This window comes from Heterobasidion irregulare (genome assembly GCF_000320585.1).
Source record: "Heterobasidion irregulare TC 32-1 unplaced genomic scaffold scaffold_03, whole genome shotgun sequence".
In the NCBI taxonomy this organism is placed as follows: domain Eukaryota; kingdom Fungi; phylum Basidiomycota; class Agaricomycetes; order Russulales; family Bondarzewiaceae; genus Heterobasidion; species Heterobasidion irregulare.
Window position 1 is genome coordinate 1,969,723 of NW_009258199.1, and position 21,867 is coordinate 1,991,589.

The 21,867-nt window shown below is 62.3% G+C and overlaps 11 protein-coding genes across 11 annotated transcripts; 7 read left to right on the forward strand and 4 right to left on the reverse strand.

Moving 5' to 3' along the window:
• Nucleotides 1-104: 104 nt before the first annotated feature.
• Nucleotides 105-2,053, forward strand: HETIRDRAFT_416100 (glycosyltransferase family 4 protein; the record flags this gene model as incomplete). Its single annotated transcript, XM_009545784.1, has 9 exons — nt 105-124; nt 178-274; nt 321-688; nt 746-1,029; nt 1,083-1,189; nt 1,244-1,412; nt 1,466-1,646; nt 1,717-1,864; nt 1,952-2,053. 9 exons carry the CDS (start codon nt 105-107, stop codon nt 2,051-2,053), a joined length of 1,476 nt encoding a protein of 491 aa, XP_009544079.1.
• A 445-nt stretch (nt 2,054-2,498) lies between these two features.
• Nucleotides 2,499-3,284, forward strand: HETIRDRAFT_146884 (uncharacterized protein; the record flags this gene model as incomplete). Its single annotated transcript, XM_009545785.1, has 1 exon — nt 2,499-3,284. A coding segment is annotated over exon 1 (765 nt), but the record flags the coding sequence as incomplete, so codon positions are not given.
• Nucleotides 3,285-4,246: 962 nt separating this feature from the next.
• HETIRDRAFT_313450 (uncharacterized protein) lies at nt 4,247-5,274 on the forward strand (the record flags this gene model as incomplete). The annotated part of the gene is made up of 4 exons (XM_009545786.1): nt 4,247-4,338; nt 4,388-4,511; nt 4,583-4,868; nt 4,937-5,274. The coding sequence occupies 4 exons, from the start codon at nt 4,247-4,249 to the stop codon at nt 5,272-5,274; spliced, it is 840 nt and encodes a 279-aa protein (XP_009544081.1).
• A 470-nt stretch (nt 5,275-5,744) lies between these two features.
• Nucleotides 5,745-11,218, reverse strand: HETIRDRAFT_449886 (uncharacterized protein; the record flags this gene model as incomplete). Its single annotated transcript, XM_009545787.1, has 6 exons — nt 5,745-6,361; nt 6,425-7,087; nt 7,152-7,248; nt 7,315-10,375; nt 10,443-10,815; nt 10,870-11,218. The coding sequence occupies 6 exons, from the start codon at nt 11,216-11,218 to the stop codon at nt 5,745-5,747; spliced, it is 5,160 nt and encodes a 1,719-aa protein (XP_009544082.1).
• A 131-nt stretch (nt 11,219-11,349) lies between these two features.
• On the forward strand, nt 11,350-12,666 carry HETIRDRAFT_312099 (uncharacterized protein; the record flags this gene model as incomplete). Its single annotated transcript, XM_009545788.1, has 3 exons — nt 11,350-11,590; nt 11,646-12,584; nt 12,647-12,666. Coding segments are annotated over 3 exons (1,200 nt in total), but the record flags the coding sequence as incomplete, so codon positions are not given.
• A 910-nt stretch (nt 12,667-13,576) lies between these two features.
• HETIRDRAFT_170906 (uncharacterized protein) lies at nt 13,577-13,994 on the reverse strand (the record flags this gene model as incomplete). Its single annotated transcript, XM_009545789.1, has 1 exon — nt 13,577-13,994. A coding segment is annotated over one exon (418 nt), but the record flags the coding sequence as incomplete, so codon positions are not given.
• Nucleotides 13,995-14,362: 368 nt separating this feature from the next.
• Nucleotides 14,363-15,090, forward strand: HETIRDRAFT_146885 (uncharacterized protein). The gene has a single exon (XM_009545790.1). The coding sequence runs from the start codon at nt 14,431-14,433 to the stop codon at nt 15,061-15,063; it is 633 nt and encodes a 210-aa protein (XP_009544085.1). The 5' UTR covers nt 14,363-14,430; the 3' UTR covers nt 15,064-15,090.
• Nucleotides 15,091-15,467: 377 nt separating this feature from the next.
• HETIRDRAFT_439169 (uncharacterized protein) lies at nt 15,468-16,230 on the forward strand. Its single transcript, XM_009545791.1, has one exon. It carries the CDS (start codon nt 15,489-15,491, stop codon nt 15,975-15,977), a length of 489 nt encoding a protein of 162 aa, XP_009544086.1. The 5' UTR covers nt 15,468-15,488; the 3' UTR covers nt 15,978-16,230.
• A 423-nt stretch (nt 16,231-16,653) lies between these two features.
• On the reverse strand, nt 16,654-17,453 carry HETIRDRAFT_416106 (uncharacterized protein; the record flags this gene model as incomplete). The annotated part of the gene is made up of 5 exons (XM_009545792.1): nt 16,654-16,721; nt 16,778-16,881; nt 16,932-17,158; nt 17,216-17,320; nt 17,379-17,453. 5 exons carry the CDS (start codon nt 17,451-17,453, stop codon nt 16,654-16,656), a joined length of 579 nt encoding a protein of 192 aa, XP_009544087.1.
• A 272-nt stretch (nt 17,454-17,725) lies between these two features.
• HETIRDRAFT_473003 (uncharacterized protein) lies at nt 17,726-21,682 on the reverse strand. The gene is made up of 3 exons (XM_009545793.1): nt 21,597-21,682; nt 21,403-21,546; nt 17,726-21,346 (listed from the first exon to the last, which is right to left on the reverse strand). Exons 2-3 carry the CDS (start codon nt 21,531-21,533, stop codon nt 18,589-18,591), a joined length of 2,889 nt encoding a protein of 962 aa, XP_009544088.1. The 5' UTR covers nt 21,534-21,546; nt 21,597-21,682; the 3' UTR covers nt 17,726-18,588.
• Nucleotides 17,837-18,334, forward strand: HETIRDRAFT_241568 (uncharacterized protein; the record flags this gene model as incomplete). Its single annotated transcript, XM_009545794.1, has 1 exon — nt 17,837-18,334. A coding segment is annotated over one exon (498 nt), but the record flags the coding sequence as incomplete, so codon positions are not given.
• Nucleotides 21,683-21,867: the final 185 nt, after the last annotated feature.

The following is a 21,867-nucleotide window of genomic DNA, read 5'->3' on the forward strand; positions in this document are numbered from 1 at the left end:
GGCCACCGACGCTCCCGTAACCTCGTTGATTACGTATGCCACTTATGATCCCGTTCCGGCCTTCTTACCGCTCGCTGCTAACTCACCGGGCAACACTTGCCAGAATGGAACCGATGGCCATTGCGTGCGTCGGCGGGTCCCTCTCTCTCATTTCCTTCTGACCTCACCCACCGCCAGAATGATATGTGACTTCTTCCACCCCAACGTCGGCGGTGTAGAGAACCACATATACATGCTTAGCGCCAACCTCATACGCAGAGGTCACAAGGCATGTGTCTGCTTTCCGTTCTTGTCTTTGACGGTGCTCATCTAATCTTCAGGTCGTTGTGATAACCCATAGTCATCCTCCGGACCGTGTGGGAATCCGCTGGCTGCTGCCATCTCTCAAAGTGTATTACATCCCCTTCCCCACCCTCGTCTCCTCTGCGACTCTTCCTAATTTCCTCACGTTTCTTCCTTATCTCCGCACAATCATCCTCCGGGAGCACATAACTCTCATCCACGGACATGCGAGCCTATCCTCGCTTGCTCACGAAGGCATCCTTCATGCTCACTTATTGGGCGCGCGCACCGTGTTCACAGATCATAGCTTGTTCGGCTTTGCTGATGCAGCCAGCATACTGACAAATAAGTTACTAGAGGCTATGATGAAGAACGTTGATGCCGCTATATGCGTTTCTCACACCGGGTAATACACCTTTATCTTTTGAATTGCAACTCATCTATAACTGTGCGCTCTTTCAAGACGAGAGAATACGGTGCTGAGAGCTAAAATTCCCAAGCAAGAGTGGAACAAAGTGTACGTTATACCTAATGCAATTGTCGCCAGCCAGTTCAAGCCTGCTGCCGAACGCCCGGTGTCCGAGACAAGTACGGAAAACAGCGATGATCCAATACACGTAGAGACTAACTCCAAACTAGTTACCATCGTCGTCGTTTCCCGCCTGGCATACCGAAAAGGCATTGATCTGCTCGTAGCAACCGCACCGCGCATTTGTGCCGCTTTCCCAAACGTTAGATTCCTGGTCGGTAAGCTGCATTTCCTCTCGTGATTTTTCCCAGCGTCATTGTCTTCGCTGTAGGTGGCGATGGCCCCAAGCTCATCGATCTCCTTCAAATGAGAGAAAAGCACATGCTCCAGGACCGGATTGAACTCCTTGGTTCAGTGCAGCATCGTGATGTTCGGAATGTGAGTACCTGTCAGAATCTCATCCATCCGTGAAACAGATGTTTGCTTGGCCAGGTTCTCATCCAGGGTTCCATTTTTCTCAATACATCCCTCACAGAGTCTTTCGGGATTGCCATCGTCGAGGCAGCTTGTGCAGGCCTGTACGTAGTTTCAACCAGGGTGGGCGGCGTCCCTGAAATATTACCAGATGACATGATTTCTTTTGCAAATCCTACTGAGGATGGTGCGGCTTACTGACACCTTCATCCCTATCCCTTTCTGACTGAATTCGCTCAGATGTCTTACGAGCTATGACCAAAGCCATTCGCATCGTGTCGAGAGGTGAACATGACCCACACCTTGCTCATGAACGCATCAAAGACTTCTATGATTGGACCCAAGTCGCCCAGCGCACCGAAATCGTATACGAGAGAGTCATGAGCTCGAAACCGTATGAACTTTGGGAGAGGATTGAGCGGTGCATATCACATTCCATTCTATGGCATTTCAATCTCCTCAGCATTGCTAATGATGAATCTGTATATTAGAACGCTCTCACTTGGACGCGTTGCCGGGCCAATATTCACCATCATACTCATCGTTGATTGTCTGTTCTTTATGTTTCTGGAATGGTTCATGCCTCGTGAAAACCTGGATTACGTGACCAAGCATTGGGATCAGCAACGCTTCTTCGAGGTATGCTTCTTCTTCCTCCGCCATGTCTGTCTCAAGCTCGTGCCGTTTTTTTTTTCGTCTTGCTGTTCTGACTTCCATTGATCGTAGTTGACACAACATTCACGGCCCCAACACTCCTCCGGAAGCTCACAGCCACCATCTGCAAATCTACAAGACGAAGTTAGCATGAGTTCTAGAGAAATAGCCTGAATGACTGGCTCTCACTCCCATTCGACTCGCAGTCAACCATACCCTGGGATTAAGATAACTTGGAAATCGACCGACATGTATGAGGTTGTAATCACGGATGCGCCTGCAAAATCCGCGGTGGGCGCCAAATTTGAAATAGCCTTGTCTCATTCGCACTCTCACCGATCCGTCACGCCGTTAATTTTCGGGCGATATGATGCTTCTTCCCAATCAGTGGCAACAGCTCACCACAACACACTACCATCTGGCAGGGGCCGCAGCTTTTGCACTCAGGGGCTGAGTGGGAACTGCTTGTCTAACTTCTTGGTTGCAATGCCTGCGCATCCGTTCCTCGACTCTTCCCTTCCTGTCATCGGGTTTCAATGATGGTCAGCAATGGTAGTGCCTCTGGAAATGTCCATATATACTCCTCTGGAGGGTAGTGCTCTTCCTCCCTCTTCGCTCAAATAGCTCACACCCACGACGCATGGCACCGGCTCCAGGGAGCACTGGTGCCGCCTCACTATCAATTGCCTCTACCTCTTCCACATTGGCCTCTGTCTCTACCTTTATCTCTGCTTCCGCCTCTTCTACTTCCTCTGCTTCTACTTGGTACAGTCAACTTGCATTCATTCTTCCGTTTCTATTTATCATCATCGGTATCTTCATTCTCATGATCAGCATCTTCCTAACTATCCTCTATCGCGCACGCCGTCGGAATCCTCCAGTCAAGCGTCTACTCCCCACAGCCCCACGAGCGTTGTTACTACAGAAGAAACTCTCGAAAGGCCGACCAGCACAGCGTCACAAGGGGAGAATGGACCCTTTCACCACGATTGCCGCTCTGTCCGCACAGTCTGCGTTACTTGCCTGTGCCCCGATCAAGTTTCCATGCAATCCGAGGAAAACGGAAAAGTCCCGTGGCTGGTCGCGCGCCATGTCGACGATGTCTATGGACTTCGTGTGCAGGGGCATGTCATGGAGCCGGTCGACCGCGGGCGTGTCGAATCATGGAAGTCGGTTTAGTGCCATGGGTTCAAATGCATCCAGATCTTCGATGTCCATCCAGGAAGTCGGTCAGCAGAGGGAGATTTTGGAAGTTGAGAGTCGAGAGCGACGTTCGAGTGAACCACTGCTGGACGAGGGTTCGTTCAGTCGTAGTGGGCTGGGATATACCCTTCGCTTGACGGACGGGCTGGATGACGACATGTCACGCGCGGGATGGTTGGATCTATTGATGAGGGACGAATTGGAGGACATTCCAGAGGAGGATGAGACGCCGAGCGACGATGGGCATGAGATGGAGTCAGACCTACCGGCGAGGCCTGACTCGGGAATAGAACGAAAGTCGTTGTCTCTCATCAGCTTTCCACTGCCGCCAGCGCACGAGTATATCACGCACACGCCCACGGGCGCGGGCCTGCGTCCATACAAGTCATTCAATTCGCTCGGCATCACGGAAGGGACGTCTCCCACACGATCACTTATGCAGAGGCAATCGCTGGACCTTTCGCCTCGACGTTCACGCTCAGAAGCAGTGCTTACCACGCCATCCCCGGTCGTGATCAAATCCCGGCCAGCAGTCGACTCGCAGGAGTTTGATCTAGCGGAAATGAGGGCCCGGAGAACGTTTTTCACGTTTGCACACACGTCATACACGTCGTTCTCGTCGTCCACGTTCTCGTCTATTGCTGACGATGAACTCAATAGAGATATATAGAGAACATGCCGCAGTTGGGGGTTCGACGCAGGATAGCGAAGAATGGTCCTAGGTCGTCTGGTCAGGTCCGGAAGCGTTGCCAGTCAATGCTTCGATTCTGTGGGCAATGCTCTCGGTGTCATGCCCGCGTCTTTTTCATTGATCAGTGCACGCGCCATGCAGGTATGGGAGCTGTGGGCCGAAGATGGGACGGGACGGCACGCATGGTTAGTCTCTACGACCATTGTTTGGGGAGGATAGTTTGTCTTTCTTTAATTTTAGCTCGCTCTTGGCATCATACATGGGTCGGTGTACACATTGTGTTTGATGTTGTACTGCCTGAAGTTGTTGTATGAGTACCCCAGTCGTGTTGTCGTAGACGAGCAGACATTTGTTTGTAAATGACTTCCACCCTTGCCTGATCCGTCCAAGAGCCACCGCGCGGAGTTACAGATCTATTCTGTGTGACGCGCCACCGCTGCCGCTGTCCTCAGCATTCAAAGTCGCTTGCAACGATGGCAGGCCGTGTTGTCCTCTTCGCCTCGCTCATCCCGTTCGCTTTCGCATTCTCCGACACGGTGCCCATCGTAGCGTGGTCGTCGCACCCGTGCGTGACTCCACAACGTCTGCATACAGTGCGCTAACCATGAGCCCAGGTCGAAATCCTTGGACGCATTTCCGTCCACCCACTCCACCCACTCGATCCCCATCTTGGAGAGCCTCCTCCTCAACGACGACGTCTGCGAATATGACGCAGTAGTCCTCGTCGACCAGCCTGGGGTGAGTCACACCTCTTCTCGCGGCCCGCTCGCGACCCAACCCCGCGCACGCACGCACGCACGCACGCACAGCTCCACGCCTCAGACCTGCGCGCCCTCTCGCCGTCCTCCCCTCTCACGACCCTCCTCTCACGCTCCCCCTCCTCCGTTCAACTCCCCTACATCTCGCGCACCGCCGGCTCCTCCGTCCACGACCTCGCCGACCGCATCTCGAGCCGCTGCGGCTCCCGCGTGCTCAGCTCCATGCCAGGCCAGGGCGGCGTCGCCGCAGTGCGTGGGGCCAAGCACGTCGTGTGCCTGTCGATGATGGACCTCCAGGGCACCGCCGGCCGACGCAAGGCCGTCGTGGCCGACCACGGTGCGTCTCGTGGCGCCCCCTCCTCCGTCTACTATTCACACCTCTCCAACTTATCCACGCCCCGACAGAGTCCAGCCTCGCTCACGAGCTCGACGCCATCGCGTCCGCGGCCCCGACGCACCTCGTCGTCTTCGCCGGCTCTTCCGCGCTCGCCCCGCGTGATCGCCGTCGGGCGGAGCCCGCGCTCGGCGCCCTGCAGCAGCCGGGTGACGTCGTGCCCCCCACGGGCGGCGTCCTCAAACGGTACCAGCTCCTGACGCCCGGCCTCATCACCTCCCTGCTGGTCGCCTTTTTCATCCTCCTCCCCGGCGTCTTCTTCGGCGTGTCCGCGCTCGCGAGCATCCAGTCGCCTCTCCGCGTCGAGGCGCCCAAGGGCTTCAGTGCCCAGGACAAGAAGACTCAGTGATCGGCGGTCTTCGGGAGCACACCGGTCGTGCCTCATGAGCAGGCAGTCGCGTGTTGTCAGAGAGCATACTCGCGTGGAGACGTGCACTGTCGCCGGGCGTAGTAACAAGACGGTTTACATTGCAGGGCTATTATATCGTCGGCGACAACAGAGATTATGGATACATGGCGACGAAACGGTCTGAGCTTGCGTCTACGTGCGGGCGTGAATGCGAACGTGAGTGAGAGAGGAGAGAAAATAGACAGTATACGCGTATATATATATGCGCTGTGCGGCGAATCCTAGCACCTAGAACCCAGACCTAAATGAACCATAAGAACAACGACATTCCAACGAGAGATGTAATGTGGCAAGACCGAGGCGTCTTGTTAGGAGGGAGGGAACAAAAAAGAGAGCATAGACGGGGCAACGGGCCCTCGGAAGAGAAAAATAATCGAGCAAACTAACAGAAAAAAATAGCGAGCGCAGAGTCAGGCGAGCATCGGCAGGTCGCACCTGCTGAGCGCCATGGCCATGACCTGCAGCGCCCCGAGATGGAACGGCAGGATCGGGTCCGCCTTGAGCCACCACCGCGCCTGTGCCAGGACGGCGAGGTCGTGGTAGTTGCGCGTGATGTCGTCGTGCGTCTCCGCGTCCGGGATGGCGAGCGACGAGCGCGCGGACTTGGCCGTGTGCAGCAGGTGCAGGTGCAGCATCGAGATGGACGTGTAGTCGGTGTGTGCGGGCGCGCGGACGAGCGTCGTGGAGCGCAGCGGCCGCATGGGGAGCGGCGCGGGGGACCGCGGGGGCGCGTCGGCGGGGTCGGGGATGTAGGGCACGCCCGCGCCGAGGTCGCATGCGGCGTGGCCGGGAGGCAGGAGGCAGGCGCCGGACGCGTGCGAGAGGAAGTACGTCGTGGCGGAGACGTCGTGGAAGAAGGTGCCGGCGGTGCTCTTGGACGAGCGGCTCGGCGACATCGGGCGCTTCGCCGCGCCCGCGGGAGCAATGAACGTCCAAGACGCGTCGGACTCGACGGCGAGGAGGCTGACGTGGACCATCGGGAGCTCCGCGCAGTCGGGCACGGCGCTCGCGAGGTGCTCCATCCACGCTGGGGGAGGCACGTCAGCCCCATACGCCACGAACACCATGACAAAACACAAAAAACACGCACCGTCCAGCTCCGCGGGGTCCATCGAGCCGAGCTTCGCAAACACGATCCGCCACTCGACGCTCGCCTTCTTCGCAAAGTTGAGCGCGAAGCGCCACAGCTGCTGCACGAGGTGGGCCTCGGGCGACGGCTCGCTCTGGGACAGCCACGCGCCGAGGTCGTGCGCCTCGCCGCGCTGGTCGAGGCACGCGGCGAAGATCCACCGCCCGCACGCAGAGACGCGGTAGCCGACGTGGAGGAGCATGTGTCGCTCGAGCACGTCGAGCGCGCGCGGGGAGAACTCGCGGATGAGGTGCGCCGTGCCGTGCGCGGGGCGCGCGAGCAGGACCGCGGGCTCCTGGAAGAAGTTGCGCACGCGCTCGCCGTGGTCGAAGAAGCGGCGGGACATCACGCGGTCGACGGGCCGCAGGATGCGCTCGTAGACGCACATGGCGAACGGCACCAGGAAGCCGCACTGCGACGCGGCGGGGTAGCGCACGCAGTGCACCAGGTGCGCGGGCAGGAACTGGAAGAGGATCTGCGCCTCGGAGTACCGTTTCTGCGCGCGCTTGACGGCGGAGAAGATCTGGCGGAGGACGGGGGAGGACAGCGAGAGGATCGACGCGGGCACGGCGATGTAGAACACGTAGTTCGCCGTGGACGCGGGCAGGCTGGCCACGAACGTCGCTGTAAAGGCGCGTCCGCCGCGTGAGCACCGGATCGTCGGCGAGACGCGACGTGAGCAACTCACTGAGGGTCCTGCGGAACGCGTCAAACTTGACCGGCACGATCCCGTCTCTGACGCACCCGGCGTTGCGTCCCGCCGTGTGCGAGCCCAAGTTCTTCGCCTGCGGAGCACAGATCAAATCAGAACGACGGCCGCCAGCCCCGCGCGCAGCTGACGGACGACTCACCACATACGACGTCGAGATGCACGCCAGCCACTGCTCGGCCCAGTCCTGCCTCTCCGGCCGGTCGTCCTCGAAAAACACAAACGCGACCACGTCCTTCTTCCCCGCGCGCGGGCCCAGCCCCAGTTTCTCCCAGAACTTGAGCGCCGTCGGCAGCACCTGGATGATCGCGTCCGCCTTGCCCACCGCGAGCATCGGCGGCTCGCACACCTGCAGCCGCGGCGGCGGCGGCGGCGGCGGCGGCGGCGCCCCTTCGCCGCCCGCGGGTGTGGGCGCGGGCGCGGGCGCGAACACGCTGCACAGGTCGAGCGGGCCCTCGACGCCCGCGACGCCGCCGAGCGCGCGCGCGATCCGCCGCACGTCCGCCTGCCACACCTCCGTGACGAGACGGCACCCGGCGAGGTACTCCTCCGCGTTCGCGCGCCACGCGTCGCCCCACACGCTGCTCTCCACGACCTCGCGCACGAGCACCTGCGCCGCCGCCTCGAGCGACTTGAGCCGGTCCGACGTCTGCCCCGCGAGCGCCGCGGGCGACACGGGCGTCGGGACCGATGTCGGCGCCGACGCGGCCGCGAGGCTCGGCGGGGAGGCCGCGGCGGATCCCGGTGCCCGCAGCGGCGCGCTCAGCGGGAGCAGCAGCGCGTGCTGGAACTGCGTGTGCAGCAGCGTCGGGCCCAGCGGCAGGTACGCCGGCGGCGGTGTCGCCGGGCGCGTCCCAGGTAGCATCGGCTCGTCCTCGCGCGCCCACGGCCCCTCCTCCCGCTCCCGCTCGTCGTCGTCGCCGTCTTCGTCTTCTTCCTCCTCCTGCTCGTCGGAATCCCCGTCCTCGTCGTCCGACCGGCCCCACAGCGCCACGTCCGCCGCCCGGTCCTGCACGACGTTGCTCTCCCACTCGTCGTCCCCGCGCACCCACGCGGCCGACATCCGAAACGCGGGCGCGCGCGCGCCCTGGTCGAAGCTCTTGCGCTTCACCCCGATCAGCTTCCGCACCATCCCGACGCTCGGGTCCGTCACCGCGTTGTAGTATCGCTTGCGCCAGCCGGGCTCCCCGGCGGCGGCAGTAGCAGTAGCAGTGGAAGCGGCAAAGGGCGGCTGCAGCGGCACAGGCAGCGGGCGCGTCCGGTCCTCCTCGTCCGGCGGGCTCGGCAGCGCAAACTTGCCCGCGGTATACTTCCCGTCCGCGATCCGGTGCGCGCGCGCGAACGGGATCGGGTCCCACGCGCTCGGCCCCGACCCCGTCTGCATCTCCGGCGCCAGCGCGACGTGCACCGCGGGCGTCGCGGGCCCCGCGTGCGACTCGGGCGTGCGCGTCGGCGACGGCGGCAGGAGCTCCGGCGGCACCGACGACTCGGTGCGAGGCTCGCGGGGCGCGAACCCGTCTCCGAACACGCCGCTCGCCGCCCATGTCGGGGACGCCGCGCCCGGCGGGCCCGGCCCGGACTCGCCGAAGAGCGGCGGCGGCGAGAGCCCGAGCGACACGGGGCCCGCGGACGGCGGCGGCCCCACGTCCATCGGGCGCGACGCGACGGCGGGGGCGCCGGCCTGCGGCTTTGCGTCCCAAAAGTCAAAGTCGGCCTCGGTGAAGATGTCGTCCATGCCGGCGTCGATGTCCATCCCGCCGTCCCACCCGCCGCCCGCGCCGCCCGCGACGGGATCCAAGCCGCCCATCGTGTCCACACCGACACCGACGCCGACGCCGAACGCGCCCCCGACGTCGCCGCGCACGCCGTACGGCATGCCCCCGACGCCGTCGAGCCCGATGTCCATAAAGTCGCCCGCGCCCTGCGCCCACACGGCGTCCGCGGGCGTCCACGCGTCCAGCTCGCCGAACACGCCCGGGTCGAACGTCGCCGGCTCGGGGTCAAGTTCGGGCGCGGGCTCGGGCGCGGGCGGAGGAGCGGACGCGGACGCGGGGGGTGGGGCTAGGGCTGGTGCCGGGGCAGGCGGCGCGGGCACAGGGGTGGGGGTGGGGGTGGTGCCGGCGAGCAGGGACGGCGCGCCCGTCGCGGTGACGTTGCCGGACTGCGGCGGCGAGGGGTAAAACGGCTGTGTTGATGCCGCGGGCACGGGCGTCGGCGCGAGCGGGGGCGGGGGCGCCGTGGGCGTGCCCGCCTGTGCGGGCGACGGGGCGCGCGCGCCGCCGCCGCCGTTCACGGTCTCACGCTCCCTGCGCAGGCGTTCGCGCTCCCTCTCGCGCTCGCGCTGGACGGCGTCGACGTACGCGGCGACCTCGTCCGCGACGGCGCGCACGCTGCGGCCGCCGCCGATGCTGAGGGTGCGGAACACGCGCAGGGCGTCCGCGGTCGGCGACGCGCGCGTGCGGCGGGCGATCGCGGGCGGGAGCAGGGGCTGCGTCGACGACGGCGCGGTATGTTGCTGTTGCTGTTGCTGCTGCTGCTGCTGCTGCTGTGGTAGTACTGGTAGTGGTAGTGATGACGTTGGTAGTGGTGCGCCTATGGCGGCGGATTGCGAAGGCTGGGGCGTCGAGCGCGCGGACCCCGCGCCGAAAGAGACGAGCGGGGGCGGGGGCGGGGGCGGTGGTGGGGACGGCTGCAGCTGGGCGGGGAGCTCTGGGAGCGGGTGGAGTGGTGGGCGGTGGGCGGCGCCGGTGATGGTGCTGGGGATGGAGGCGAGGGCGAGGGCGGCGGGCCAGATAAGCGGGAGGCCCTTGTCCTCGCCGCGCCCGTTCTGGACGGCGAGCCAGGCGATGATGTAGGTGGGTGGTGCGGAGGCGGAGGAGAACGATGGGGCAGGATGTGGATGCGGATCTACGCGCGAAGGATGGGGTGATGGGGGTGATGGAGGCGGCGGCGAGGTTCCGGCCCAGGGGCCACACCCCTTGCCTGCGAGGCTCTGGGAGAACTGGGAGGTGAGGGCAGCGGTGGGCCCCGCGTAGGTGGAGAGGTAGTAGGCGGGGGTGGCGTACGGGAGGAGGGTGATGGGGGTGCCTGGCGGGAGCGGGAGGGCGGCGGGGAGCGGGAGGAAGTGGGTGGGGCGGAAGACGGGCTGGACGAGGATACGGGCGGGGGAGAGGTGGAGGTGAAGGGCGCAGTGGATGAGGGGCCTAGAGGGGGCAAGGCGTGAGCGAACGAGCGAGCGAGCGCGAAGGAAAGCAGACGATGGGGACGGACCGGTTCTGGACGTGGTGCTCCCAGCCGAGGCCCCAGTCGCGGGGGCCGCCGTCTGGGATGATGAGGACGCCGTTCTGGAGCCTGGAGAGCCTGCGTGGGTCGTGGTCGTGGGTGTGGGGCGCGGCGGGGACGTGGACGCACATGTCGTCGATGAGGCGGTCGCGGACGGCGTCGAGAAAGTGTGCGTAGACGGCGCGGAGGGGCTCGCGCGGGAGGAGCGGGGCGGAGGGCGCTGCCGAGGGCGGCGGCGGTGGTGGGTGTGGAGGGCGCGGTGCGGCGGGATCAAGGCAGTTGGGGCACGGGGTGCGCTGGGCCGCGCAGGCGGGGGAGCATGGGTAGAGATCATCCGGGGTGAAGGACGCGGCCTCTGTGACTGTGGGAAAGGGAGGTCAGCGGCAGGCGGTGCGAGGAGCGGGGACGGACAGACGGGCGAGGGCGAGGAAGGGCGGGGCGCGGGCAAGGGCATCGAGGGGTGCACGTGCGCGGGCGGGGTCATCGTCCGAGGCGATGAGAAATGCGTAGAGGCGGGGGGTGTCGGGGCCGACGTGTACGGAGACGAGGACGGAGGCGAGGGGAGGGGTGGGAGTGCGGGGGAGGACGTGTCTGCGCGCGAGCTCGAGGAGGTCGGGTGCGGCGGCGAAGAGGGCGTAGTGGACGCGGGTGCGGCGGGGGAGGGGGAGGCGGGCAGCGAGGACGGGGGCGCGAGTGTGTATGTGCGGGGGCGCGTGTGCGAGTGCGGCGGCGGCGGCGGCGTCTGGGGACGGGGCGGGAGGCATTGGCGCAGGCACGGGCACGGGGCACGGGCACGCTGGGGATGGCGGAGGCGGACGAGCACGCACGGGAGATGCCGAGAACGAGGGCCCAGTCGCCTCGCCGCGTCCGTCACCGCCTCTCTCTCCTCCTCCCAATGCAGCCCTCGCCCCGCCCCCCCTCGTCCTCGTCCCGCCCCGCACTCACCCCCGCACCCGCCCCCGCACCCGCCTCCCGCCCTCTCCACACCGTCAACACCCAGACACACACAATCGACTCCGTCCACGGCCGCATCCTCTGCATCGCAGACATCCGCGGCCGCCTCTCCGCCCTCAACGACCTCGCCCGCGACGCAAACGCAAAGGCAATCATCCACACAGGCGACTTTGGCATATTCGGTCCGTCTCTCCCTCCCTCCTGCCCCTCTCCCCACCTCACCCCACCGCCCCACAGACGCATCCAGCATCGACCGCATCCATGACAGGACCCTCCGCCACCTCACCATGTACTCCCCCCTCATCCCCCACAACCAGCGCAACCACCTCCTCTCCGCGGACAACACCCCCGCAACCGTCCGCGCAGCCATGAGCATCTCCATGCTCTCCGAGTTCCCCCTCCTCCTCTCCGGCCAGATCAAGCTCGCCGTCCCCGTCTACACCGTCCTCGGCGCCTGCGAGGACGTCCTCCTCATCGAAAAGCTCCGCACCGCCGCCTACGCCATCGACAACCTCCACGTCATCGACGAGGCCACAACCCGTTGCCTCGACGTCGGCGGCGTAAAGCTCCGCCTCCTCGGCCTCGGCGGCGCCTTTGTCCCCCACAAGATGTTCGACAACGGCGACGGCGCCGCAACAATCGCAGGCGGCGGCGGCACAATCTGGACAACCGCTCTCCAGATCGGCGAGCTCGTCGACACCGCCCAGCGCGTCTACGACCCCTCCGAGACACGCCTCCTCGTCACGCACGCAAGCCCTGGCCGCGAGGGCCTCCTCGCCTCCCTCGCCCTCGTCCTCAAGGCCGACCTCACCATCTCCGCCGGCCTCCACTTCCGCTACGCCACCTCCTGGAACGAGTTCTCCGTCCAGGCAGACTTTGACGGCTTCCGCCACAAGCTCCGCGCGGGCAAGGAGGCCTTCGACAAGGTCTGGGACAGCGTCAAGTCCCAGGTGGACGCCGTCATCGACGACAACCAGCGCGTCCTCCTCGACAAGGCCCTCTCCGTCGTCGACCGCATCCCCCCGCCCATCGGCCACACAGGCCCCGGCGGCATGGTCGCAGGCGAGGAGCCCGCATGGAAGAACTGCTGGAACTGGAACCTCTGCGACGCCGCCTACGGCTCCCTCGTCCTCGACATCAAGGATGGCCGCGTCAGCGCCGAGCTCAAAAGCCAAGGTAAGCCCCACTCTCGCCCCTCCCTCGCACGCACGCACGCTCACCCCGCCCCGCCCCGACAGGCTTCAACTACGCCTACCGCCGCACCGCGACCCCCAACACCGTCGCCCCCACCCCCACCTCCACCGCCCAACCCCCCCTCCCGCAGCAGCAGCAGCAGCAGCCGCTCTCCAACCCGCCCACAAAAGGCCCTACTCCCGCACCCCCCGCCTTGGCGCCCTCCAGCCGCGACGCGCCCCCACACAGAGACACCGCACCCACCTCGACCTCTACGCCCGCGCCCGCGCCCGCACCCGCACCTGCGCCCGCGCCCGCACCCGCCGCCGCAAAGACGAACGGCGCCGTGAGCCCCGCAAGCCCCGCGCCGGGCTCCGGCCCCAGCCCCGCCTCGGACAAGGCAGAGAAGGAAAAAGCGAAGCGCAAGGACAAGAAGGACCGCAAGGACCGCGAAAAAGCCGAGCGCGAGGCGCGCGACAAGGACGGCCCCGCAGGCGCCGACGGCAAAGACGACCCCGCACCCAAGCCGCGCTCGGGCAACGCCTCCCCCGCGGGCTCCTCCGCTGGCGCCTCTGCGCCGCCCCACCCGCAGCCACGCGCGCTCGCGGTGCAGTCCCCGAAGCTCGGGTCCGAGGGCGGCGCCGACGCGGGGCTCACGAGCCCGCGCACGGACTCGACGGGCGCGCGCACGCCCACGGGCCGCAGGCAGGCGCGCCACCCCTGGACGCTGTTCGTGCGCCTGCCCGCGCCCGCGGGCGAGCACGAGCTGCGCGAGTTCTTCGCGGACGCCAAGGGCGGGGTGAGTCGCGCGCTCGCCGTTTTCTTACTGTGTTCGGGCGCTGACTGACTGATGGCTGGCGCGCGCGCAGATCACGCGCGTGACGTTCCCGGCGACGTACGCGGGGCGCCAGGGCAAGATCGCCTATGTCGAGTTTGGAGACGAGGACGCGATGAAGGCCGCCCTCGAGAAGCACGACGAGGTGCATTGCTCCCTCCCCACCTCCTCCCCGCGCGCGCTAACCATCCCCCCTCTCTCTCCGCGCAGAACCTCAACGGCGCCGCCCCGGAGGTCAAGATCGCAGACAAGGACCGCGAGCCGCACCACCCCTTCCGCGGGGGTCGCGGTGGCGGCGGGCGTGGTGGGCGCGGCGGGTTCGCGGCGAGGGGCTTTGCGGCGGCTGGGCTTACGCGCGGTGGGGGCCCACCGGGCGCTGGAGGTAGCGGTGGCGGAGGCGGGGGCCGGGCGAACGGGGAATCTGGGAGCGGCGGAGGAGGAGGCGGAGGCGGGGACGCGTGAGCGCACCGCGCCGTGGCTGCGTAGCATACTCGCACGAGCGTGATTTTTTGCCTCTCTCTGCCTTTCTTTTCTCTCTCTTTCCGTCTTTGATTGTCTTTCTTTGGTGGCGAGTCCATGTTCTCGTTCTCGTTCGTGTTTGCGTTCGCGTTCGTGTGTCCGGCGTCTGGTATATTCTCCTTCTCACGTCCTACTACGCGCGCGCCCCGTACGTCTTTTTAGTCCCGCATACATAAATCCCGTTCGCGTATGCGCGCTCCCTCCTGTCGCAGTCGCAGTCCCGTCCCGCGTACGCCGATCGGTCGCGACGACTACTTATCGCTAGTCCGTTGAGGCTGTTGGGCTCTTCCGCCCCTTTTTGTTTTTCCATGGTCATTCGTGCGCGCGCGCGGGGGGGTGGCGGCTAATATTATGCAATGATCCCCGTCGACGGCCAGCCGTCAGCCAGGTTGATGCGCGAGAGGCGCGAGTCGACGACGACGATGATGGTGTAGCAGTGTAGTGTACATACAGCTTGTCTAGAACTAAAAAGACACGCGGGGAAGAAATAGGAACATGCGGATGGAAAGAACGGATGAGACAGACGAGTGGACCGAACGAAATGGCCAAGAAAAGCGAACGAAACGCAAGGAACAGACGAGGACGACCTCCCAACTCACACACACCAAACATCGAACAAAGACGCCGCCAGGCGCAACGGCGAGCTCGCGACAGCGTACACACCCCCAGGGCCACAAGGCCGCACGCTACCCCCGCCAGTCCTCGAACCCGAACAGGTCGACCGAGAACGCCGCAAAGTCCTCCCGCGACGGGTACTTGTCCGCCAGCGCGCGCGGGAACCCGATCTCGATCGAGCTCGAGCGGCAGTGGCCCCCGCCCGGGCGCGTCCGCGCCGACGGGAGGATCACCTCGATGAACGGGATCGCCGCGCCCCCCGCTTTCGTCGTTGCTTTCGTCGCGGTCGGGCCTGTGGGCAGGCCCCACGGCGCCGCGCCCTCGCCCTCCCAGTCTGTGTCCGAGTCCGAGTCCGTTGTCGACGCTGCCGAGCTCGCGGAGGTCGTCTCGCGGAGATCCGCACGCTCCCCGCCGCGATGCCGCAGTGCCATCCGGCTCACTGCCGCCATCCGACTCGCCCTCGCCGCCGTTGACGACGATGACGATGACGACGACGACGACGACGCATCGTGAGCGGTGATGCGCGTGCCGCTCCCGGCGGCGCGTGCGAGGATTCGAGGGAGGTGGAGCGTGACCCTCACGGACGGCACCGCGCGCAGCTCGCTGCCACACATGTACGAGGAGAGGTACCACGTGCCGCGGACGCCGAGCATGAGAGGCGCGCTGGCGAGCCGCGCGCACGCCGCTGCCGGCTTCAGCGCGCGCGCGGCGCCGGCGGCGATCATGCTGGTCGGCGAGAGCGAGGTGGGCGTGCGGTGGTGGGCATCGCACAGGACGAGCGGGCGGAGCGAGGCGGTGCGCCGGTGCGCGATCGGCCTAGCCTCTGCTATATTCGTGCGCCTCAGCAACGGAAGCGCGCGACGGCTCAACTGGCACGCACCTCGCTGCGAGACGGCCGACCACGCCCTCGCGCACCTGCGCAGGTAGACAACGGCCCAATGCACCCGGGGCGGGAGCGCCGCGAGGAGGGTCTGCAGGTCCTGCTCCGGGGAGGACGCCTGCCGGCAGTGTTTCGCGGGAAGAGAGAGCGGGCGCAGCGCGCGCTGCTTCGGGCGGCGGACAAAAAACGCGATGGACCAGCTCAACGCGCAGCTGTACAAGAAGATGACCAGGCCGCAGACACCGCTCCACGCGGACGCGCGTCGCGGGCGGGGCGGGGCGGCGCTGGCAGGAGGGTGCGGCATGGTGATACACAAAGAGTGGATGGCGCACTGCAGGGTGTGTTCGGGCCCATATGGACGACGCTACGCGGTGCGGTTCGAGGCCGCCAGACTCGACTAAAATACCTCGGGCTAGATGCCAGGATCTGGAACTTTCTAATCGCCATAGCAAGCGGGCAGCGCCCCAGCGCCTGTCGCGCAGGAATGTTCGGGATGACGCCCCCTGCGGCAGACTGGATGACCGCTGCGGGAGAGAGAGGGCGTTGAGTTTTGAGCCTGCGGGGCGAAACAGACGTAGCGGCTGCGAAGAGACCTCCAGTCTGATCGGGTTCCGCTCGCCAGCCGCCCTGGCCCCTCGGTCATTCCATCGCAGGGCTTCAACGCGCTCCTTGACCGCCGTAGGCCGTTTCGTCAGAAGGAAGTAAGATAAGTAATCACTCAAACGTCTTGTCAACGGTGTATCCTTCGCTACCTTTCGCGCCGGTCTGACACTTTTTCGGAAGCCCGACGAAGTGTCTACTGATCGGTTCAATGAAATGGTGGAGGCGGATGGTCTGTGGTTATCCGTGAACGCAACATCTTAAAGACCCAATAGCAAGAATGTTCCAACGAATGGGTGGACTGAGGTGGTACAGTAGGAGAGCGTCCGCCGACGCACTTCGACATCGCGGAGTTACAGATGTAAGCCCGCCGGCAATGTCCTGACGCTTGGCCTCCAACAACACTGACCACCGGTGGACCAGCATAACCTCACCCCCTTCCAGAAAAAGTAGCTTCGGCCCTAGTGAGAACGACCTATGCCCACAATGCGGGAACAGAACACGGCGGCTCATGTGGGGTCGGGGAACCGACCCTTAGAGGACAGACACTCGCTAAACAAGGACTATCTGGCGCGTCCCACGCTCAATGCGCTCGACACGATGCTGTGATGACTGTGAGGAACCTATGTTCCGGGTCTCGACGAGATCTCTGTCTTGAGGACCCGATTCGCCTTCGATTTTGGTGCTGGCGCTACGATAGTGGCAGATGAGTCGCGCGGGAGCAACAACATTCGTGAGACTATTCACCATTCGAGTTTTCAGTGAGGTAGAAGCGTCGCAAAATCATGATCGCCTCTTCGCGGCAGCAGCCTGACGAGGCGCTGTAAGCAGGATGTCTGGGATGCGGCAAACTGACCGCGCCAAGTTAACGACTGAAGATGCGATATGGGAAGAGCCGTACCTGCCGTTGACGCCAAGGACACTTCCGCACCCACCAAATTTCTCATTTTCGCACCCATAGAATACCTCTTTGATACCCATCTGTCGCAAAGCAGAGGCGCACATCATGCACGGCTCAACCGTGACGTAGAGAGTAGTATTCGACAAGGGGTAGGTTGCTGGGCCAGGCGTGAGCTCGGGATCTAAAAGAATTGCATCGATAGCCTCAAGCTCGGCGTGTCTGGTTGCCTGGCATTGTCAATTCGGACCATAGATTTCAGGCGGGAGTAGCGCGACAGGGTTTACGTTTCGAAGTTCATTTGTACGGTTTCTGGCTCTGGCAATGACCATGCCGTCCCGCACAAAGATGCAGCCAACGGGAACTTCGCTTGCAGCGAGAGCTTCTCTAGCCTGACCATTGAGAAGGCTCAAAAACCAAAGAAGGACAAGTTGTGTGTCCAGAACTCACCATGTCCATCGCCTGCTCCATCCATTTCGTATGCTCGACGTCGCGGTCGACCTTGTCGTCTCCTGTCTGCATCATTCTTGGACGACCCCGGGCCCAGATCTAGAATCTCCAGTGAGCGGAAAGTTGTAGCAAGTTGGAGGAGAACAAGTAGAGGACGTGATACACCCGTGCTGGTTATGTCATCACTCGTCTAGGCTTCGCAAGGTTCGGCTCTCATTCGAAACGGCTTTGATCTGTTGGATGCGCCAGGAAATCTAAGGTATGTCGACAGGCTCTTATAATTTCTCTGCGGGCTCTTTATTCTCGGTGCTTTTGAATCCAGCTGATATATGGCATCTCAATTTCTACGATCATTGTCTCTCCTCCGTGTCCAGGCCGTTACACCGGCACACCGATTCGCCCCCGCACCACCTCGACGATGGTACGCTTCGGTGGGAACACGTCGACCCCGCGATGATAAAATCGAGTTCGATGTCGTCCGCTTGGTCGACCCTGAGACGCATAAGCCCGGAGATCCCCAGTCACTGCCGGACCTCGTCAAACTGTACAAAGCGGAGAAGAAATACTTCGTCGAGCTCGTTGCGTTGCCTTCGGAAATGACAGGCGGCTACCCGCTCGTGAAGCTCGTAGACAAGAAATTCAATACGGCACGGGAGAAAGTGGCGAAGCAGAAACAGCTCATCTCGCGCAAGCAGCAAGAGCAGAAGGAGATCCAGCTCACGTGGAGTGTCGCTCGCGGGGACTTGGAGCACAAGTTGCGGAAGGTGCGGGATGAGATTGTGAAGGGGCACCGTGTCGATCTTGCGTTCGCGCCAAAGAAGAAGCAACATCCTCCACCAATACACGAGCAGGAGGCGATGGTGAAGGAGTCGCTCGAGGTGCTTCAGGACGTGGCGAAGGAATGGTCACCGCGGCGTGCAGCGAAAGGTATGCTCTTCGTGTACCTCCAGCACAAGGATCGGCCACTCCCTCCAAAATCCGCGAAATTATTTGCCGGTGCGGCGGCACAGGCATCAGAGCCTTCCAATGCTTCGTCCTCTTCACTGCCGTCACCGAATTCATCCACATCTCGGTAGCGATACCATCGAATGCCTTGTCGTCATGATTTGTGTTTTATATGGGTGCTAAAGTCGGTCTCCAAAGTAATACAAGTATTATACTCTCATTTTTTCTCATCCATGCGCCAGCATGCTCGCCCCAGCAGCCTCGCTCACCGTGTATTCTTCACCGGCAAGCCCCTCACCTTGACGGTCTGTGTCGCATGGGACCTGAACTTAGGGCGCCGGGGAACAAGAGGGAAAGCGTATGGCCTTGAAAAGGTGCTGCGTTTGCCCTCCATGCGATCCTCCTCGGGCCGCAGCTCTGTAGAGATGCCCTGCAACCTTCCAATCAAGGCTTCCCGGAAACCCGCCGGAACAGAAAATCCGGCTTCGGACATGTCCACCGCGATTTGTTCGAGCATCGGTGTCCAGTACGGCGACAAAATATCTCTGCGGAGGTATCTCTCCCTAGCACGATGCAGGCGCTGGCGCCAGTGCGAGCGTGTCACATGGCGTCGGCGCACGAAAATGCTAGGCCGACGTCCGAAAAGGTCTAATAACGCATTGAAAAATCGTTCGTCGGGCTTGGGGAATTCGATGCCGCGAGGGGCCTCTCCCCGGGTCTTCTGCAGGCGCATCAAGGACTCGTACACCGACTGCGTACCTTCGCGCATGGAGTGGTATAGCAGAGCACCCACGTTTGGGCCGGTGATATTCCGCCGCATATCAGGCGTCTCGTCCATCACGCCGCTGCGTAGGAAGAACCGAGCCCAGCCGATGACATGCATCTTGTCTGTAGGCTTAGCCATCCACCCTGCGCTCAATTGCTCCCCTAGCTCTCGCCGTGATTTGGCACGCTTCATAGCAAGCCCCTTGCGCGCCTCGTTCCCGTAGCATTGCATCATCACCGTGTAAGCGTGCACAGGGAGCACCCAGGGCTTAGGTCGTTGGGTCTCTGGCATGGATTGATCGCAAGCATTGGCAGCATCCCAGGAAGCAGTCTCTGCTTCCTTGGCCAACATCCAGACACGTTCCGTGAGCCCAGTCTTTCCCGCCTTTCGAAGCGCGTTGAGTACCGATGTGAAGAAGTATGGTCCGTATGTGATAGCGCGCTGGACACATTTCTCGCGATTCATCGTTAGAAGAATCCGTCGATGTTCTGCTGTAGTTCTACCCCAGTCTGGATGGTCGACTGCGGCCAGCTCAGGAAGCATTTCGAAGAGGATGTCCACAACGGCTTCACACTGATCGTTGGAGATTAAGTGTGTGATGTAGCTCGTCAGAAGAGAAGGATCTATACGGAGCGGGTTTTTAGTGACTGGAACCTCGAGACTCTGTGACTGAATCTGCTTCACAAGGCCCGAGATTCTTGAATTCCAGGCAGGAGGATCAGAGCCCAAGGGCCTATCAACAAGTGCAGCGTCCTTTGTCGGATCCTTTGCGGCAGCCTCCACCTCTGCATCACTCGCAAGCGTCATCTTAATGGGCATGCTGTCTCGTACTCTCTGGAGCACCTGTTCAGCTAGATCATTGCGGCGAAGCAATGAGCTGGATCGCAAGAGGATGCCGTATGTTACCGAGTTTGGGGAAAGAGGTGGCTGCCGAAGATCTGTCATGTGCGTGATGACGCGCTGGGCGAGCTTCGGAGAATACCGGTGGCGCAGGGCATAATGGATGAGAGCGTTGTAGGACTCAACGTCCAGCGGACGCAGCCAAGTCTTTGTTTGATATGCGTCATGAGAACTGTAGGGGAACTGAGATGGTAGGTCTTGTGAGAGCCGCAGAAGCACTTTGTGGAAGTATCTATACGCATTTACTAGCCGCATTTCACCGTCCCGCTGTCTTGCCCATACTTTGAGATCGTTGGAAGGATACGAATAAAGCAATCTGAGCAGACGGGAAAGTCGACGTGTTGGCAACTGCTGTGTATCAAGAGCAGAGGCAAGGATGGCAAGACATTGAGAACATTCGGGAAACAGCGGATCGAGGGGCCCTTTTGCAATATTGGCCGACAAGAAATCCACGATTTGCGCAAAGGACTCATTGGGAGGATGCTCCGGTAAGAAAAGGTATCCACGACGTGGAAAGTATCCCCTGTCACGTGCGACAATGGCGACCATGGGCGTATGCGTATCTGCAACAGCCTGTTCAGTGAGCCGACTACAGGTCTGCCGTAGTTGAAAGTCCTTGATGAGGATGACCAGGAGAAGCGACGCAACAATGATTTCGCCCTGGACGATGCAAGCATTGATAACGATCTCGAACATTGCGCGTGTACGCTGGTATCGGTGCTTGCGCGCATCTCGAAGGAGACGAACGGCGTAGCGGGTAAGAGGATCGGCAGGCATGGCAGTGCGGATGTCCAGTACTTCTTTGCCTTCGGGTATGTATGTCCTTGGCTGGAAGTGTTCGATGCGATTGTAGCCCGTCCGATCCTCCCCTGCGACGATAGTGTGAGGATGAAGGGTGCCCAACAGAGATTCGAAGGTCTTTGCCCGGAACTCCATTCCATCGTCCATCATCTGCAGCGCGAGCTTTGCTGCGAGCTTGCGCTGGCCATTCCGGAGGAGCCCATGGACGAGAGAATGTGCCGCCAAGCGAGGAGAGACAGGGTGACCAAAGTCCACTGGCTCGAAACTCTCCATTGGCTTTTTGAACTTGTATTTGGGAAGGCGCGTTGTTTCAGGACGATGGTGGTGATAAGACCAGCGCATAGAGTGAAGGAGATGGAAAGCATCCCATGTATTTTCATGAGCCAGAGAGACACGAATTGCCGAGGCACCGGCACGAGAAAGTTGAGCGACGGAAAACTGTGTGGAGGGTATATCGGATGGTGTATGTAGCTGAGGAACCGTGCCAGCTGAGGAGGGTATGGATTCGTGTGAGGGCTGTCCGAGGGTTGGACTGGTGGCAAGACTCGAGAACAAGCTGTTGTAGGATATGTGAGTTGAGTTCACGAGAAACATGATGCACAGAACTTTGACCTGACGCGGTGGGAGTGAGATGTTATGAGCGCTCCAGTGGGCCGATGCCGTCGTTCAGACATGGACGCGACATTGTTGCGAGTGACCCTGCGGAACAGGAAATTGGCCGTCGTGGACCAATTGCATGGCATGTGTCTCGCATAACTAAGATATTTGTGAGCACTTAGGCCTCAAATGAACGATTCAAAGCTCACCAGGCGCGCCCCGTGAGGTTACCGGAGTTTGGGCAAAGTCACAAAGTCGCCCGACTTGCGAGAATCGTTACGCTGGAGGAGATGATGGTTGGAGGAAAGGAATGCGCTAGGAACTCATGCGTACGAGTGCCAGGCTTGCCTAGAGCGGCACGACAGACTGGTTCGAGTCTGGGTTCGGACCTGGAGACAAGCACACGTGACCTGCCTCTGCCTGGAGCAAGTTGAGCGGTTACTTCGTTGACAAGTTGTCTGTGGTATCGAACGTGTTCGA